This window comes from Lepidochelys olivacea (genome assembly GCF_965140295.1).
Source record: "Lepidochelys olivacea isolate rLepOli2 genome assembly, chromosome: 2".
Classification (NCBI taxonomy): domain Eukaryota; kingdom Metazoa; phylum Chordata; order Testudines; family Cheloniidae; genus Lepidochelys; species Lepidochelys olivacea.
In genome coordinates this window covers 260,059,791-260,079,578 of record NC_140412.1, presented here as the reverse complement: position 1 = coordinate 260,079,578, position 19,788 = coordinate 260,059,791, and the positions used below count along the sequence as shown (strand labels likewise).

General features: G+C 43.2%; 1 protein-coding gene across 2 annotated transcripts in view; it reads left to right on the top strand.

Moving 5' to 3' along the window:
- The window catches only part of CRHR2 (corticotropin releasing hormone receptor 2), a 246,267-nt gene that overhangs the window by 59,157 nt on the left and 167,322 nt on the right, over positions 1–19,788 (top strand). Inside the window, exons 1-2 of one of the 2 annotated variants that reach the window (XM_084618205.1) lie at positions 13,842–14,091; positions 14,233–14,352. In XM_084618205.1, the coding sequence (XP_084474331.1) occupies positions 13,974–14,091; positions 14,233–14,352 (238 nt within the window). In that variant the 5' untranslated portion in view covers positions 13,842–13,973. Of the gene's footprint in view, positions 1–13,841; positions 14,092–14,232; positions 14,353–19,788 lie in introns of those variants that run through there. The other variant, XM_084618204.1, reaches the window with a different exon arrangement.

Genomic DNA, 19,788 nt, shown 5'->3' with positions numbered 1-19,788 from the left:
TCTCTACCTGTGTGTAAGTGAATTCAGCCCGAGCATTACAGGACATTAATCTGTTCACTTCCTAGTCAACAAGGCTGCTTATGTTTTCTCCTATCTTTTTGTCGATGGCAAAGATCTGCAGAGAATAGGATCCACAGAAACAAGCATGGTTTAGAGGCAATAAAAACACTTCTGAAAAAGCAATATCTTTTGCCATTGGAATGCAGCTGGTTGCTCAAAAATACAAATCCCCTCTTATCCTCGGGTGTCTCCTATAAGGAGGTTAATGTTTGCATAGGAGAAAAGGTTAGACTGAGCAAAAGGGGTCAAATCTTCTCACACCATAGAAGAAGATGGCATACAGGATGAAATCCTGGCTCCAGTGGTATCAATGAGAGTTTTGCCAGGGATTTCAATGGGGCCAAATTTTTATTCCTGAACTGCCAGGAGTGCAGCTAAAGCATTGTAGATACATCAAGGAAGAACATACCTGCTGGCCTGCAGAATGTACAAGGAGTAGGTTGTGAGATCTCTGGGGAGGGACTGTGTACAGCACCTGGCACAATGGGGCTCTGGTCCCTGACTGGGGCACGGTCACAATACAAACAATAAATATTATTTACTCCTGTCACTGACTTCAGTTTAACGCCAATAGCTTAAGCAGCTCAGCAGCTGAAATTTAAGGCTAGCACCATCTCATTGCATTGATGTACTATATCAGTTACATAATAATACTAAGATAATTTATGTAAATTCCCAGTCAAGGTCTTGAACAATACATTTTTAATTCCCCTCATCTCAAGCACATTCCTCTGTCACCTGGCAAGCTAATATCCCCATGTGATTTTTTTAAAATAAACTAATTAACATGTAATTAGCACTGCCCTCAGTGCACCCGAGCCCAGCCATTGCTCATCTGCTGTTCAGCGGTGGAAGTAGATGTCACAGAACACACACACCCGGTTTGGCGTTTTTTTCCTGTCACCGATGCAAGGATATCCTGGGGGAGTGCTCTCCTGCTCAGGACTGTCTCTTCAGAGCTATCCTCTCACATTCAGTGGAAAGAAAACGTCATCGGTTAAACGTGACCCAGGGGGCACCTAAATCGTGCTCTGATTGGAGTCAGTGGGAAGTGACTCAGCTGAACTCAGTGGCATTACTCCACTGTAACAGCCGAATTGGGGCCCCTCTCCAGTTACAAAAAAGAACAGGAGTCCTTGTGGCACCTTAGAGACTAACAAATTTATTAGAGCATAAGCTTTCATGGGCTACAGCCCACTTCGTCGGATGCATAGAATGGATCCAGTTACAGATTCACAGCAAATGGTGCTGTACCCAGAGCAATGGTTGGGTCCTTCTTGAACTTCCTGAGTTTGTAAGGGCTGGGAGCACTGTGGATTTTCTTAGCCCCTGAAGGAAACTTTCTTATGCTATCTCCTCCTGATTACGCAGGAGTAGCGTTAATGAGAGAAAGATGGAACCCAAACCATTAGCGCTTAACCGGAAACAAAAGGATCAGACCGAGGTGGGACCTTAGGTGGGGGAATACAATGGAAAATAAGAAAGCAAGGGTCTGGAAGGACACTTAGCTAAAAAACCATGATGACTAGAATGATACAGTGATTTGTGACTGAGAGGCTGGTGCATTTTGTGGGCAAGGGGGGCTATTCCCCATTCCTGACTCCATAACCCAGCTGTATCTGGCAAGTAACAATCTCATGCTTAAGGAGAAACTTGCTGTTCAATGCAAAATTTTCCCCTTCTTGTTGCACTGTTTTGGCTGCAGAAACAGAAAGTGCAGTAAAATCTCCATTGCACGTATCTAGATCTAAGAAGGAGCTAGGAAACACCAAGTTTGAATGTTGCAGTCTTTATTATGCAGGGAACAAATTATTCTAGTCATTTCCAATATGTTTCTTTCGCATTAATGAAGAATGATGGGAGCCCTGCAGTGGCCAACATAGCAAACATAAGTTTCCACAGAGGCGAGCCAAATGACTGTGTAGTCTAGTGGGAAAAGTATGTACTTAATATTTAAAAGGTAGCCACTGCAAATGCTAGTAAGAGTGACTTTGCCTTTAATCCAGGAGAAGTCAAACTGTATCTATATCGCTGGATGAGTATTATTATATGTAGTTTTTCATCCTTTCTAGGGATGGATTATTTATATGAAGGGGTGAAAAAAAACTTGGGGCATTAAAACATAGTGGGTTATAGTTAAGACTTTTGTACGTGGAATATAAGTGATGCGAGCTTGCTGCTTGTTCAGTAATTCTGAGTTTACAGACTTTAATAGCTTCAGATAAATCAGCTCAGAAACAGTAGTTAATTCTTCTTTAAATAGACTGTGGAAAAGAGTAAAATTGTGACTACTAAAATTGCCACACTTTAGGGCAAACAGGTGCCACATATAAACACTGCTGTAAATGATGATCTGGATAACTTTATTAGCCATCGGAAGGGAAGAAATGCTGAAAAATTGAGTTTTTAGGGCATCAATCCACCTATTGAGTCATCTGCTCATGGCAATTTCAAGTTAGCGGAGTCATGAAGGCTTCCCTGGTTGCAGGTACATTTGCAAAATATTCTGAAAATGTTAAAAAAGATGCTGTCAGTCTGAAGAATCTCTAAGAACAGCAGCAGTCTTCTAGCAATAAAATTACAAGTCTTATGTTTATTATTCAGAGTGAGAACAGATTGAATGGTGAAACATTCAAATCACACTACCACACATTTAAGGAAAACTGATTTTTTAAAAAATATTGGAGCGAGGCAAACAGCTTATCAAATGCAAATATAGCCCATTCATCATAATAAAAGCCAGCATGAGCTAATCAGTCAAATGTATTGAAATTGTCAGTCTCTGGGAGTAGATAACTGTTTGCAGCACCTGTTATTAAAAATTCCAGCACACCATTGTCTATTTTTAATTTTATATTTTAATTTCATTTTTTCTAATATCTATGTGATGGGGTATACCTGCCCCACACTGGACAAGAAGGCGTTAACTTCATATTGTGGGCTAAGGAATCCACACCCCCTCGCCACTGCTGGGCATGCTCCAACTGGAGCCTCAGTATAAAAGGGAGCACTCAGTCTGGGCTGACTGTTGAGGAGAGAGGATATGTATTGCAGGACTATCTTCTGAGGATTGCTGGCGCCCCAGACCACAGAGGTCAGGCGCACTGATACCCAGGGCAGATACCCGGCTGCCCGCAGAAGCCCATGAGGGGACAGAGTCATTGGGAGCTTTGCTGGACAATGACCCCAGAGGCCCAGAAGACCCGTGTATGGCATTTTTGGAAAACAGGGTAGGAAGTAGCCCCCAGCAATTAGATATTGGTCCGGTTGTAGAACCGGGGCAAAGTCAGCATGTTTCGGATGGATCCCTGCTGACATAGTGGTGAACGAAGTCATCACTGACAGGGCCCTGGGCTGGGACCTGGTGGAGTAGAGAGGGCCTGGGTCCCCCTACCCTAGCTGTCACCCACCCCTGGGTGGTGGCCCACTTCCCCCCTGGCCACTAGGCCACGCAGCTCTGCATAGGAGGGCAGCTATATTGATTCTGGCCACTGGGCCATGCAGCCCTGCATGGGGTGGGGGACTGTGTTATTAACTCTGGCCATTAGGCCAAACTGCCCTGAGGCTAAGGGTGGTTATTTGGACTTTGCCCTGGGGCTATAATGCCCCCTTCTTCCTGAACAAAGGGTGATGAGGTGTACCTGCCCTGTGACAATCCCGTCTCTTTAATGTAGAATGTTACATCATTTTTCTCCCAGCTGTCCTGCCTTTGAATCCTCAGGTCTGATCCTCAGCTTGCTTAGATCACCTTAGTTCTGTTGAAGCCAATTGATCTATGCTGATTGACAGCACCTGTGGTTCTGGCCCTTCATGTCTAAGCACTAAACAGAAAGCTAGCACTGAAGTCATTCCTAATGTGTCTTGAGTTACAGAAACTAAATGGGAGACACATTAAACAACAAAAGTTATGTGTTAATTAAATTGACACGGTCAACTTACATTTGGCCAAACTACACATTTTGGAATAACAAGCTTCTTTAAAGCTTATTGCAAGATCAAATCTAAAAAAATCAAATATCCAACGAAAGTCTTCATTTTCAAGTAAATATGCATGCATTTTCAGCCCACACACTGCAGCACTAAGGCCCCAATTCAGCAGTACATATCCATTCACCAACGCTCTGAATCGCTTACTCAACCTTAAAGTCACTGGAAGGAATGAAGTACATGCCTAAAATTAAGCAGGTGTCTATAAGTTCTTTGCTCAATTGGCATCTAAGATTTACCTGAAAGTGAAACTGACTCTAAATAAAAGGGAAAGGTACTTATTGGTTTTGATTGTCCAGCCTGAGAGAAATGCAAACTGTAAACAAAAGATATAAATTGTGATAAGTGGATTTCTTTATTATTTTCACTTTTAATAATTTAAGGTGTTACTAGAAACATAAGTAAAGCAATGTTTGTTTACAACGTAAGATTTTTAAGCTGTGCCCTTTAGGTAATTAAAGATTTATAGTGTGTTTTCTCTGATATGCGGCCTATGGAAAGCAAATGAGATCATACCAGCTAGTTCATTCAGAATCTGCTGAGCGCCTCTGTATATCTGTGTATGCTTGAGTGAGCATGTGTGTGCATGTTTGAGGAAACATCATCATAACAATTAGTAGTAGACAGCATTCAGAGAGATAGGCAGGATCTCTTGGCTTTCAATGCAATTCATCCCCACTCCGGATATCGTTAAGCCATCTCGATAAAAGATAAATTTTAACTTTGGCTCATAACGATATTTTAGAGTGGCCTGTTATTTGTTGCTGCTGCTGCTTTGGAAGACATTAGATGGCATCAGTGCTTGATTTGGTGCAAACGCTTGTTGTTTTTATCATGACTCTTGCCATATTTAATGTTTTTCTTAAATCCCCAGCTGATGGAGTCAAGAGATCTCATGAGACTGACTGCGTTCATTTTTGGGGAAAAAAGCAAACATCTAGCCCTCACGGTTACTGAGAAACTTGCAAACAGGACCCAAGTGTGCCCTAAATGCACAGAAAGCAAAGAAAATCTAGCATCTTTTTATCTTAAAAATATTTTTTGAGGCCTGACATTTTTGAATGCTTGGGATTAGCAGTACTGCAAATGGCCTGGAATTTTGAAACCCTGGTGTTCCCTGTAAAGGCTTTATCACCCTTCTGCTAATTGCTCAGGTTCAGATTCTCCCTTCTCTGAGAGAACATCCTCCTGAGGTGAGCAGCAAAACTAAATTCTCCAAATTCTTCCATCATTGGGAGGAACTGGCCAAGGCACTGGTTCATGAGCTATGCCAGCTGGTGAATGGCCTCATCTCATCAGCTGGTGAATGGTCGCATCGGGGTTGAATCCTTGGTTGGTTTCTAATATGTACACACAGCCATAATCTCCAACTCCAGTTCTGTAGGTAGAATGTTGGCAGGTGGCAGGCCTGTGTGATGATCAGACTTCTGCCTATAGCCTGTTACCTCGGAGTCCTTTGTAGACTGACATACACATGATACGAGAGTCACTTTATCGTCCAGTGAACTGCAGCACTATAACAGAGTAGGGCAGCGAATGGAGAATACAGTGCTTTCTATCAAGCTGAAAACTCTTGGGGCCGGGGGGGAGGAATTAAGACATAGAGGATGGGATCAGCTAAATTGGAATTTGGACACCAGTATTCACACCTCTAGCTTTACAAAAAGTGCCATCACATCTTTAATAACTGGTCCTGACCTCTTGTATCCTGGATGGCACCTGTAAGACCCCTCCCCAGCAGATCCGCTGATGGCAGTGTAATGCCCCAGCACAGCTGTAAGGGCCTTATAGGTTAGTACTGACAGAGGGAAAATGGCGCCTACTGACTTACCAGCTAGTGCTACTTCCTTGAGCTCTGAGGTGTTCCTTTAAAAGTTCCCAGCGTTAGTGAGCTCTGGCAGGAAGACACCATAAAATGTTATGTATGCAAAGTACACCTTTCAGGAATCCGGCTTCCCTCAAGCCTGATATGATTGTACATGGTCCTATTAGTTTTCCTTCCCAATTGTGAAGGAGATATACTTGAGAACTTCTAGCACATTTCCAGAAGTTGGCACGATTGCTGATATTTTCTTTCTGTTTAATTTCCAGGAGTTTCCTGTGCTATCTGCCACAGAGTTCTCATAATAAGCAGCTGGTTATCAGCAGAGAAATAGATCTGACTGTTCTCTGGCATTCTCCTTATGTGTTGATTTTTTAACATTCAATTATATGAAACTTACGAAGCAAAATCACTAAGCACATAATGATACGTTGCTGGTATCTTAACATTCCTAGCTCAATGGGGCCTTTTCAACGTAATGGTCAATCTGTTTAGTTTAAATAGCTGCATTACACGACAGGTTCAAGGTTGGTACATCTTTAGTTTTCAGCTCACATGGAATTCACTGTAAGATGGCTCTGTCAGACAGGGGGTTGGAAGATGATTTGGGTCAGTGGATAGGATATTGGACTGGGACTTGGGACACCTAAGATCTCTTCCTAGCTCTGCCACTGAATTGCTGGGTGATTTTTGGGCAAATCTCTGTGTCCGTTTTCCCCTCCTAGCCTCTCTCTATTTAGATAGTCTCTGCCCCAAAGAGTTTACAATATCTCACTACGAGTTTATACAGTGCCCTATGGAATAGGGCCCGGTGTTGGTTGGGTCTTTTAGGCATTGCTATCATACAAATCATGATACCATAATAGGGAAGTGCTATGTTACAGTGAAGCTGAAGTATGGTATAATAATAATTTGCAATTTATAAGGTCTATACATGTCAACTAAACAAACCTCATCATACCCCGTGTGAGGCTGTTAAATCTGAGGAGCTCCATTTCATAGATGAGGAAACTGTAGCACAGCCAGATTCAGGGTTGTTTACACATCAGAAATTGTCCAGTGCTGGCCATGCCTGCAGCTGAACAAAGGCTGAACACATAAGAACGGCCATACTGGCTCAGACCAAAGGTCCATCCAGCCCTGTATCCTGTCTTCTGACAGTGGCCAGTGCCAGGTGCCCCAGAGGGAATGAACAGAACAGGTGATCACCAAGTGATCCATCCTCTGTCGCCCATTCCCAGCTTCTGGCAAACAGAGGCTAGGGACACCATCCTGCCCTATTAGCCATTGATGGACCTGTCCTCCATGAACTTATCTAGTTCTTTTTTGAACTCTGATTGTTATTGCAAGTAGACAAAGGCTAAATAAGGACAGCACTGTTTCAGGGTCATCAGATAAAACCTGCTATGAACTGACCCATCAGAGGAGTGAAGTTCTGGAACAGTCTTCCAAGGGAAGCAGTGGCGGCAAAACACCTATCTGGCTTCAAGATTAAACTCGATAAGTTTATGGAGGAGATGGTATGGTGGGATAACATGATTTTGGCAATTAATTGATCTTTAACTATTCATGGTAAATAGGCCTGATGGGATGTTAGATGGGGTGGGATCTGAGTTTCTACAGAGAATTCTTTCCTGGGTATCTGGCTGGTGAATCTTGCCCACCTGCTCAGGGTTCAGCTGATCGCCACATTTGGGGTCGGGAAAGAATTTTCCTCCAGGGCAGATTGGAAGAGGCCCTGGGGGGTTTTCAACTTCCTCTGTAGCCTGGGGAACGGGTCACTTGCTGGAGGAGTCTCTGCACCTTGAAGTCTTTAAACCATGATTTGAGGACTTCAATAGCTCAGACATAGGTGAGAGGTTTATTGCAGGAGTGGGAGGGTGAGATTCTGTGGCCTGCATTGTGCAGGAGGTCAGACTAGATGATCGTAATAGTCCCTTCTGACCTTAATAACTGAGTCTGAGACCCAAAGTCATGCAGGCAAACCCAGAACAGAACTCCTCATCCTTACACACTACCACTCCGCTCTTTGCTTAGCCACGAGCTAGTGTCCATTTTAATTCTGCATGTTGGCTAATGCATGGCTTGCGCTAAATAGTCTGCCTATTGAGCTGTTAATATGTTATAAATGGGGATTTTTCTTAAAAAAAGAGAATTTTAGTGCTTGTGTAGTGTTCAGATTTTAGTGTAATGAGACCAAAAGCCACTAGGCAAAGAACAGCCTGGGTAGTAGCAGGGCAAGGTTCCTGCAAATGCTCTGCCAATGTGTCCCAGCCCTATTGTGGAACACCCACCTGTAATGCAGTCTATGAACTTCTTTAGGCAATTAGAGGTCAGACTGGTCTTTTCTGGCTTTTAGATTTATGAATGAGGAGTTGAGCTGGTTGGGATAATAGGTTTTGGGAAGCATTGTGCACCCTATTACTTCTGAGTTTGTAACCAGGGAGTGGCCTGGTTTTTGTCCACACGCAGTATTGTTATTTCTTAGTATTCATAGCAGCTAAGTGTCTTGCCCTTTGCTACAGGATTGTCGGCCTGATCATGATGTGTGTAGTCAGGATGCCCTAACTGCCTGTGTAACCAGTGGACTGCAGGATTCTTGTGCCTTCCTCTGAAGCATCTGCTGGAGGCAAAATACTGGACTAAAATGGACCATGGATCTGCTCCAGCCTGGCAATTCCTATGTTCCTACGATTTTGTTAGCTCCTTTTTTCCTCCCAGGTTTCTGAGCGCTAAGGCATTCTGGAGTACCTTGCCTCACGTCCTGCTGGGTGCACCTGTGTCCTCAGTGCCCCAGAAGGGGACAGAATGCCACATGGGATAGCTGGCCAGAATGCATTGATACAAACAAGTTGTAGGGTAGGTGTAGACAACAGAAACGCAGTTGACTCAGTTTCCTTGTGCAACAAGCTGCAGTGTGCACACAGTTCCTATGTGCGTGTTACGATGGGTGTTGTGCAACTCGGTGACAAAGCCATATTTGCACTTAAACTGTACACGGAGCAAGACAGTCTGATCCCGAGCTTTTTATCCAACAACACTCCAGTGTGCTAAAAAAAAAAATAGTGGAACTTACAAAGCGCTTGACAATCATCGGGGCTCATTTACTTGCTCTGGGACCACCCATCCGCTGCTTCTTTGTGTCTGTACATTGTTTACATTTTAACCTTTTGTGGTAGATCCACAACTGGTGTAAATAAGTGTACTTCCACTACCTGACCCCTTGTTTTTGTATTTGTCTGTGAAACACCTACCTTGCTGTTGGCCCGGTATGAATAAATAATCTGTTGAAATGAGGGTCACTGTGGTCTCTTCCTGTGTTCGGTGATTCAAATCACCTTTTAAAAAAAATCTTGACAGCTCACAAATGTGCTTAGGCTGCCTTTTTTTTTTTTTAAAGTGTGTTCTTCTAATCCTCTTGCAATGCCTCATCATTTTCCTCATGCCTCATGATTCACTTGTACAGCTTTTATAGCTGTAGAGAATGACAACTGCATTAATGTTCTGGATGAAATATATCAGCATGTAGTTTGGAGCCATATATTATTTATGCTGTTAGGATCTTTTTACACTTGCAGTAAATATTTCCAACTTCAATGAAGTTGCAGATTCATCACTGTAAATCTGCATATTGGTTTTTTTGGTGTCTTGCTCGCTACAGTCATATTTCATTTCTACTAATAAGGAAATTGTCTTCTGTTTAAAAATGACCCTATCAGCTGAAACAGAGCTCTGTATTTATCTACATTTAATATCCATCTGTCTAGAACAAAACTCACAAATCTGGACCCTATGTAGCTTCTGTGAATGAATGTAAGGACCAGATTCTGATAAAATGAGTAGCACTTTAATTGTTTATTTCCAAGGGCATACTCTTGGAGTATGGTGCTGTTCAGTGTGAGTAAAAGTATCAAAATGTGGGCCTAAGTTAGCATCATCGGGAATGCTTCTCTTCTAGATGTGTGGGTGTATGACTTTTCAAGGTTCATTGATGGTGCCCATCACTGTGGTATCTGAGTGTATTGCAAGGTGCCATCTGAGCATGCCCCATTTGCCTTCAAGTCTAGGAGTTTTGTCTTCTAGCGCTTTGTATCACTGTTGGCTTGTCTGAAGACAAAGCTTAGGGGCAAGTCCTTCACCAGCTAGCATCAGGTTGCCCTTGAGTTTGAGCTCAGAGCAATAGGACCAGTCCTGAAATCCTCACTGTGATGCAACCACCACATTTATTGGGTCTAGAGGCAAGTCAATAAAGTAATAGTTTTTATTAAGGGTCTGATCCTGCAATCCTTACTCAGGTGAGGAGTAGTGCTGACATCAGGATCAGGCCCTGTGAGCTCTAAAGGACATCAACAAATGCTGAGGGAAACTTTAAAAGCCACAAAGGAGAAGTTGGGGTTTTAGGTTCTCATGGTGCCTTTAAAAATCTCCCTTGTTATATTTAAAGGAATCCAAGTATTTAAATGTACGAAAGAACAATCAAGCAAAGATAGGTAAAAGATCCAAATATACCTGCAATTCAGTCTCACAGTGCACTTCCAAAATCAAGCTTGAACAGCTGCCCATCAACTATCTAATAGGGATATGATTATACTGGTTTGGAAAATCCATTGAGAACACGTGAAAATATAGTACATATTTAATTTACTAAAGAAGGATAACATGCTCGTCTGTTTTGATGACTGGTGTACATGCTGGTCTGTAGCCTAGGCTGTATGTGGAAGGTCGATTCATTGACTTACATTGGGAAGGGGAATAGGGAAGGTACAATCATATGTGCCGTCTAGATAGGAGGTTAGATAGGAGGGATGAATTGGGCTTTACTTAATAGTGAGGTAGGGTAGGGAAGGAGTGCTAAATAGTAGGATGGCAAAGGAGTTGTTTCTTGACTGTATATAGAAAATAATGTATGAGACTTGTGGTTTCTCGGCCAGGGTGGGTAGTTGGAGAGAGCGGAGTCTTTGAAGACAAGAGGTTGGCATGTCTGTTTAATAATGGGTGCAAGAATTGAAGCTGCTCAGAGTTTATAGACTATAGGAGGTCAGGGGTTGGGTGGGGAGGGGAGGTTCCACAATATTGTACTTCATATTCCAGTCCTATGGCTTGTGTTCCTACTATGGAAATGCACGTAGTGATGAGAGCAGGTAAAAAGGTTTCTGGTCTATAGGCTGTTGCTGGGCTGTGGTGTGGGGGTGGAATTAGAATTTTTGGGGGATATGCACTGTGAAATTCTACATGTGTACCTCCTATTCAGGAAGCTGTGAACTGTGATGAGTGTCTGGATATTTCTTAATTGTTATCTTCCAACTCATGTTTCATTTTCCTAAACCATTATATACACACAGGGCATCCACCTTAAGTATACAAAGTATTTTCTGGCTGTGGTCTGATAACCAGTACAAACTTGCATTGGCTGATCGGCCATTCTGAGGGCAGGATGCTGTCCCCTGGCAACTAGTGAGATCTGAATAACCTTTTTGAGGGCATCAGGTGCACCACAGAATGTGCTGTATCAGCAGCTTCTCTTGCTCCCTTTAAATTGGTGCAGATATTTAAATAACTTGGTTGATGCCAGCATTTGATTATATTTTTGTACATTCTTTTATAGCAACATCCTGGTATGAGGGAGTCGGAATGAAATGATCAAGATTAGATAGACCCAGAAGAGGCAAACATATGTCCTGTCTTATATGGGGATGGTATCCGAGAGCAGTTTTTTAGATAAGAAACCAATTTAGAGCTTATTTCAGATTTCCGAATGATGATGCTAACGTGCTTTCAGAAGCATCAGTGTTACCCCTTTTCACCCATATTTACTTGCGGTTAATTAATTCACCGTTTCTTTTCCTGCTTCTTTATTACTACTTTTATTTGTAGTCAGTAGTGCCTAGAGATCCCAACTAGGTTCTGGAGTTTGCAATCTAAACAGACAAGACAGGTGGGCTAGGAAACAGAGGCACCGTTACAGTGAATTGCCCAAGGTCACACAGCAGGTCTGTGGCAGAAGCACAAAAGGAATCCACGTCTCATAAATCCCAGATTTAGCAATCTCCTAGACTACACCGCTGCAAACAAAGAGAAGCTTTCCTCTCACAAACTAAAAGCATACACACACACACACACACACACACTCCTCTGAGGGTGCATGGCCTAAAAAACACTAACTACAGATCAGCGATGTTCAGCTTGAGAGTTAAATAGTGCAGAGCCTCAGTTAAGTGTTCTCACTTACAACATTCTTCAGTCTGCCTTCAGATCACTTTTGAGGACCCAGGAGTACTGCAGCCTGCAAGTTGGGAGTATGCAGATGGAAAAGTTTTCTCTTTCTTTCTTTCTTTGGAAAATGTCAAATCGCAGAAACCTTTTGCAGGAAAGGTCTGGTTTTGATTAAACTCTTATCGGAAAGGTTTTGCAGTTCGAGGATATGAAAGAGATTCGTCCGAGAAGAATAGCCAACAAGCTGGTGGTTAGGGCATTCCCCTGGGATGTGGGATACCCAGCTTCAGCTCATTGCTCTGCCAGATTTGGAGCAGCGATTTAAACCCAAGTCACTTACATCCCACATGAGTGCCCTAACCACCAGGCTACTGACTATTCTGGGGCTGGTAACCATTCCCTGGGTTTCACAAAAAAATTCCAAAGAGCTTGGCTTTTGCTGGATGTGGAATGGGAAGTAGTGTGAAATCTACAAGTTTTGTAGACTGGGAAAGCCATCTCCTGCCCAGTTCAACTTAGGAGTGTCCACTAAGGTTTGGTCTTGAAAGCTTTTTTGAAGCATACAAATGCATGGATGATGGTCATATTCCTCCTGCACTTGGCTGCTTCGCTTGTGCATGGAGTTGGAGCAGTCAAGGTGGGGAAGCAGAACATAGCAGAGCGAGGAAGGAATACTGTGTCTGGTGCCCACAATTAAAGAAGGATGTTGATACATTGCAGAGAGTTCAGAGAAGAGCCACAAGACTGATTAAAGGATTAGAAAACGTGCCTTATAGTGACTGACTCAAAGAGCATAATCTCTTTAGTTTAACCAACAGCAGGTGAAGGGGTGACTTGATCGCAGTCTATAATTACCTACATGGAGAACAAATATTTAAATAATGGGCTCTTCAGTCTAGCAGAGTCAGGTTTAACACAATCCAATGGCTGGATCCACGCTAGGCAAATTCAGACGGGAAATAAGGTGTGGATTTTTAACAATGAGGCTATTTAACCATTGGAACAATGTACCATGAATTGTAGTGGATTCTCCGTCACTGACCATTTTAAAATCAAGATGGGATGTTTTTCACCAAATCTGCTCTAGGAATTATTTTGGGGCAGTTCTCCAGCCTGTGTTGTACAGGAGGTCAGACTAGATGGTCACAGTGGTCCCTTCTGGCCTGTGGATCTATGCATCCCCTTTGCTTTATAGACTATCAGGGCTGGAAGGGACCTCAGGAGGTCATCTAGTCCAACCCCCTGCTCCAGTACCTCCCGTCCTCACGGTTCTCCTCTAAAGTCCCCCTCCTCTACCCACACCCCCAATTCTTGTCACTTTTCCAAAGCGCCCAGACCTTGAGTAGATATCTCTCCCCGACCCATCCCCATGCTCCTGTCCATACCATCCATCACCCATCCACACAGGAAAGGCAGAAATTGCTTCACTTGCAGATGGACGAGAGGTTAATTTCACTGTGTCACTTTCCTTTGAGATTTCATTGCTGATTTAATGCACATTAAATGTTCTTGCTAAGGGGTAATCATCAAGCCAGTAACAGCTGATGATAAACCTGGGTGTGTGGAGAGAAGGGGGGGAGAAGCAGAATGGCGAGGCTGACAATGCCAGCAGGAACTGGAAAGCTGCCAAGCGAGGGGGGCTAGCTGAGAGAGGTCTGTCCTTTACTCCGCACTTGCTTGGATTCTATTGGTTACTGAGTTGCTGTTTAAAGCAGAAGCGCTTGGAGGATTTAGCTGCAGAGCCAGACACCGGATTGCAGCCCACCCTTCTGTGCAAGGCACACACAGGAGCTTGCAAAGTGTTCAGATTTTGATTTCTCTTGAAAGAGAAAAGAAAGGGAGGGAAAGATTGAAAAGGGAGCTCAGATCCCACAGCCCCAGGGGGCGAATCATGGATGCGACCATATTTCAGATCATCATCAACGAATTTGATGCCAACTGCAGCCTCCTAGATGCTTTGCAGGATACTTTTTTCAGGAGTTCCCCTGTTCCCTTCCTTGGCTTTGATGGTAGGATGTGTTAGCCTATAACAGGGCTTGGAAAAGCCTGGGGTTAAGCTTCTTAGAGTCACACTTTGCTTTGTGATGTGAACGGGTTGCTTCGGGGCTTTCTCAATCGCTTCTCTTTCATTTCTCTTTTTTAATGTGAAGGTCCATATTGCAATGCCACCACCGATCAGATAGGGACCTGCTGGCCCCAGACCACTGCTGGGGAACTGGTGGAGAGACCCTGCCCGGAGTTTTTCAACGGGATCAAATACAACACTACCCGTAAGTACAAACTCCCCTCTTCTCTGTCTGCAGCTTGCGCTGAGAAAAGTGCTCTTATGAAGGCCCTGAATGCATCCTCATAAAAAGCAGTTTCTTAAGTGTTTGGCTGGGAATTGACATATCCTGCACATTCTGAGTGATGCATACAAATTCCTGTCTTGAGTGATACCGATTTTAACATAAACTTGGCCTTTTAAACACTTGCATATGTTTCTTCAGGCAGATGTGGAGACGAAAACACTCCATGTCTTTTAAGGAGACAAGGACATTTAAACATGCCCACTGAATTTCTTAGGTATTTAAAAGTGTGATCCTGGTTTGTGCACATTTCAATTAAAGTAATTATCTCTCTGGCTTGCTCTGTCCTCAGTCTTAATTAATAAATTGGTGATGTGCTTTGGAACAACCAGCCCTCTGGAGGGAACAGTGTGTGTCTGAACAGGGATTAGAATGGACTGGAACGCCCTGAAGTCCTGTTCTGACAGCATAGGCTGAGGTGCCGAATCTACTTAACTTCACGGGCAGTTTGCTTATTAGTCAGGAACGGATGCAGTGCTTTAAGGCATCAGGAACTCAGGTGAGCCTGTCCTAGGATGTCATTAGACAGATCAAATTTACCAGCACGGTAAAGTGCAGTCTTACGTGTATTGTACAAATTGTTTGCAGCTGGCTATAAATATTTTCATAACTAAACAATAGTTTAATAATAATAATCGGCACATGTCTGACAGGGGTTTGTTTTCAGGGTGTAGATTCAGGCATTCATTTCCCCTCATTCTGGTCAACATTGATCAATCTGTTTAGGAGCTTTTGGATGATTAAGTGCCCTGAATGCTAGCTCCATGTATGTGGGGTACTTTGGTTAGCATCCTTTTTCAGAAGATTGTTAATGTGTCTTTCTGCATCCCTGGAAGTTTCACTGTGCCCTTGTCCTTGTGGGGAATTCATTCATGTTAATAAGGCTTTAGTATTTTCTTAGGGTTCAAATTCACTTGGATCTGTCAGTAAATCTGAAGAGGGAGGGTCTCAGGGAACCTTGGGTCTCTCTTAGAGCTTGATTTTAAACTTGTTGGAAGTGGATTCCCCCCCTCCTTTTTATGGGTTAATGGCCAGATTTGCAAAAGGGAGCAGCATCTCCCATTTGAGAACTCCTGAAAATCCATGCAGGATCCTCATTTTGCAACCCTTCTTTTGGCAAGCCACCCAGTGAAGTCAGCAGTAGGTTCACCTAGGTAAGGGCTGCAGGATTAACCTTCTGCAAGCTGTGCTCTTTGTGGTGAAATGTGCTATGCCCTTCCAGGGGCCAGATCCTGCCATCCTTCCTGAGAATGAATACTCTTTTACTTCACAAGCAAGTACCATTGACATCAATGGAACTGTTCAAGGAGCCAGGCACAATTCAGCAAGAGTGGGGGTATTAGGAATCTGGCCCTAAAAGCTGCCAATGTGCCTTCCGTGTAAGTGTACATAAAAGAACAGGAAATATTAAGCTTCCATTTTCCCTGTGTGTATAGGAAGTTGGTTTCATTGATTTTTCTGAGTTTTTATACTTCCCAAAGGGCTTGATGGAAACAGCATGCTATGGTTATTAACTAGTTGCATCCTTAAAGACAGCCGGGAGAGAGGTTAAGTGGAGTTCCTGTGCCCCGAACAAAAAGACCTAAAATTTTTTTTTCCATGCGGATACTCTTCATAACTTGTGTCTTCAATATTTCTTAATTTAATTGGAAGGTCAGTCTTTTCTGACTAATGTCCCTGGGTGGTGATTATTTACCTTGTGTTCACAGTAAACTTTCCCGAAATACCCTGCTCTAAGATCTATGGCACAGTTATTACTGCCCCGCATTGGCTACATGCTGTTGCCAGGATAACGTGATCACAAATATTCAGAGACGGCATGGGAAAAATCTAGTTGCAATAGTCATGTGAAATGGATCATGATTTTTCCCCTTTCAAACTTGTGTTAAATGGAAACATTTATACATGTGTATAGTATAGTTGGGGTATGTTTGCACCACTTTTCAATAATGCTTATTTAGGGTTCAGCATCAATGACAGCTTGTAGCAGATGTCTAGAGAAATTAGACTCTTCTGTGTATTTAGCTATGCACCCAATCCTTCAACTCCTTGCTCACATGAACAAAGACAGTTTGCAGGATGAGGTCTGGGTTCAAGACAGCTTGTAAAGTCAAATGCTTAATAACCAGCGTGCAGACTTTCCTAAATACATTTCAGCAGGAAACTGTTAAGATTTTAATGCAGAGATGCAATTACTTCTGTAGTTTGAAAGAGATGTCAATGAAAACAGTCAGGGCACATCTGATATTCCTGGAGACTCCTCCGCTTCCCACACTTGGGCTACTTCTACTTGAGATGTCTCACTTAGATAGTTTATTAAAATTTACTAGGACGCCCTTTACTTCCAGACTGGGTTCTGCTGCAGATTGAGTTACTGTTATATTCAGTTGACTGTTTATTTTACTATTTGCATAATGTACACAGTCAACTGAATATAACAGTAACTCAATCTCACGAATAAGGGCAGATAACCCGACCATAGAGTGAAGGATTGATCTGGAGATCTCTTGTGCCAATGCAAGTTATTTCTACCCTAAAACGCTTAATTCAGTTCTTTTCTGCTTGTGGCACAACACTATGATCGATTTTAAATAGAACCAAGAGGTACAGATAAGAAATAGTTTGATGTTATTCCCCAGTAAGTGTTGGTGCTGTTCTCTTATCTGGTTCCTTGGACTATAGACAAAAATGCTCCTACTGCAAAATTCGCTACGTCAAATGTTTGTCTTAGCTGTTATCCTGTTGACATGAAGAAGGAAGATACTTGGTTATTGGTTTGAGGGCAGTTACCCTTTAGAAACCATTACATATTTGTGTGTTGCATATTTAATCTCTGTAAAGTCTTGGGAATCAAATGATGAAGTAGTGGATCTTGGTCTTCTAAACACAGTGGGCGAGATCCTCAGCTGGCTCAAATCAGTGAAGCACCGTTGACTTCAGTGGAGTTTGACTTAACACCAGCTCAGCATCTGATCCTCTGAGCCAAACTGGTCTTAATGGAGTTACCCCAGAGGTGAATTTAACCCCCTAGTTGCCACCAAAAGAAAGATCATGCAGGAAACATTGGGAACTCCAGTATATAATCCATATTCCTGAACCCTAATGCCTCAACTCCAGCTGTGCCTATTACAAAAACCCATGCACTCAGGCAGGCAGATGCAGTAACAATGGAAACCCTCAAATGATCCAGCAGAATTGATCCAAAAGGCACTACAGACAAGAAGATGAAAACTACCAAGTGTCAGTACACAGACATTTCCATTCAGCTAAGATAGAGAGAGCAGCTTGTGATTGTAACTAAAATCTTCTCCTGTAAGCTACCCTGTAATTTTTTTTCTGAGAACTATCAAGTGGCATTGCTAACTTTCAGATGGGATAATAAAACAGCAGGTCCAGGTTTGCTCTCTATCCTGTGTGCTCCATTATGGTGGCAAATTCTTTTTTCCCCTACGTATTTCATGAAGCAAAGACATGTTAACAAACAGTTCTACTCATCCTTGATTCTGACTCACCAATAAGTACAAATAAGAGTGAATTCTGTGATCAGGGTTCTGGAAATTCCGTTGCTAATTTGCTTTTCATATACTGAGCTGCCATCAAATTTACAAAGAAATAAAACCTCCCCTCCCCACCAAAATTAAAATAAAAACCCTACCGATTTATATACGTGTGTGTATGTATATATATATTCAATGGCAAAAAAGCTATGTTAATGTGGAGTTAAGCTAGCTTGATGACATGTCATCCCCTTGCAGGATACTAAGGGAGTACTGTCAGTAGCAAGCTGGGATATGAGTTGGATTTATTATCAACATAAATGCCAGGTAAAGTGACTGTGGTCGGTGCTAGGTGTAGCTATACTGAATAGTGGAGGCAGTAGTTAGCTCTGGTCAGTAGAGGGTGTGTGGGAGATGTGTGGATTAGTGTGAGGTGTGTGACAGAGCTGTGATTGTGATAGGAGATGTACGTTTTCCACCCTCCAAACGGTGTGGTGGGGGGGAAAGGGAAGCAATGCTGTTTGCTTTCAGAATGCAGTATGCCTCATTTCTATGGAGAATCGGGCAGGTTCTGTCAGTAGCAGGGCATAGGACTTCTATTTGGATGCTATTGGCAGTGAGGTGGAACATGGCAGGATCTGAATGCCTTAATGATGGTGACATGAAGGCGTAAGTCTGAGATGGTATCCTCTGAAGAAGCGTGAGGGGGCTGTAAGAGGTTGTGAAGTGGTTCTTAAATTGTCCGTCTATTGTATTATTTCTAAGGATGTGGCTAATGGTGAGCGTACACCTTGTCTGTCCTTTAATGTGGAATCCTGTAAGGGAGAGTGAATGGGCTGTAAATGGATGTGTGGGGGAAGGGGACATATGGGCGCATTGCTGAACAAGGACAGTTCAGCTTGTGTGGGTGACCTGGCCTGTACATCTCCTAGTTTTCAGACATTGAGTTTCGCTCAGCTTAGTTCCTGCAAGGAGACGACATGCCACCAAGCAACCTTAACTCTGAACTAATAGAGGTGGGGGTTGTCATTAAAAAAAAAACTAGGAAATTTAAACAGGAAAGGATGTGGTGTTAAGAGTTGTTTAGGCAGTTGTAGGTATCTTGACCTGCAATTTGCATACTAAGCCAAATCAACCTGTAGTGAGTCATCCCTATGCCAGGGGTACTCTGTGCTCTCCCGCTAAGTTCTGCAACCGTGTGATCCAGGAATAGCCCAGAATGCACAGCCAGCCTGGCATTGCATGTATTCCTTTTCCCGCAGCCGTCAAGGTGCCTGGGCTTGAAATCCAAACCTCTGCACCGGGTGTCTTTGGAAACACCACATTGATCCGTAGCCACTTGCTACACACTCCCCTCCCTCCCCAGAGCCAGGAAAATACAGATTTTCCTCAAACAACCCGTCCAAGACTTGTCTACCATCTGACCTCATTGCCTCACCCCTCCACAACTGCTCTCCCCGTGCTGCCTACCCCGCAAGTCCTCTGCCTTAGGCGCATCCCCATCCAATATAATAAAAGTTCTGGTTAGATCAGCTGCTGACTATTCTGCTGTGTTCAGGGTAAACCTCCCCATAACATAAAAACACATGCTATTAAAACAGACAATGTGTAGCCAGGAACATTGCACAGGTATACAAAGGTTCAGACTAGAAATAGCAGTGGGGTCAAGGCATCCACATATTCCCTCAAACTGCCTAGGTAACCAGAGAGTGGCTGCACAGAAACCCTCTCGTGCTCCTCTGCACATCCCTCCTCAGCACAGGAAGCTCTGAAAGGGAAACAGTGGCCCATTCATCTCAGTGGATATTCTCAGCTGAATGAGAACACCCCCATGGAGATGTATGCAACCTGAAATAAAAGC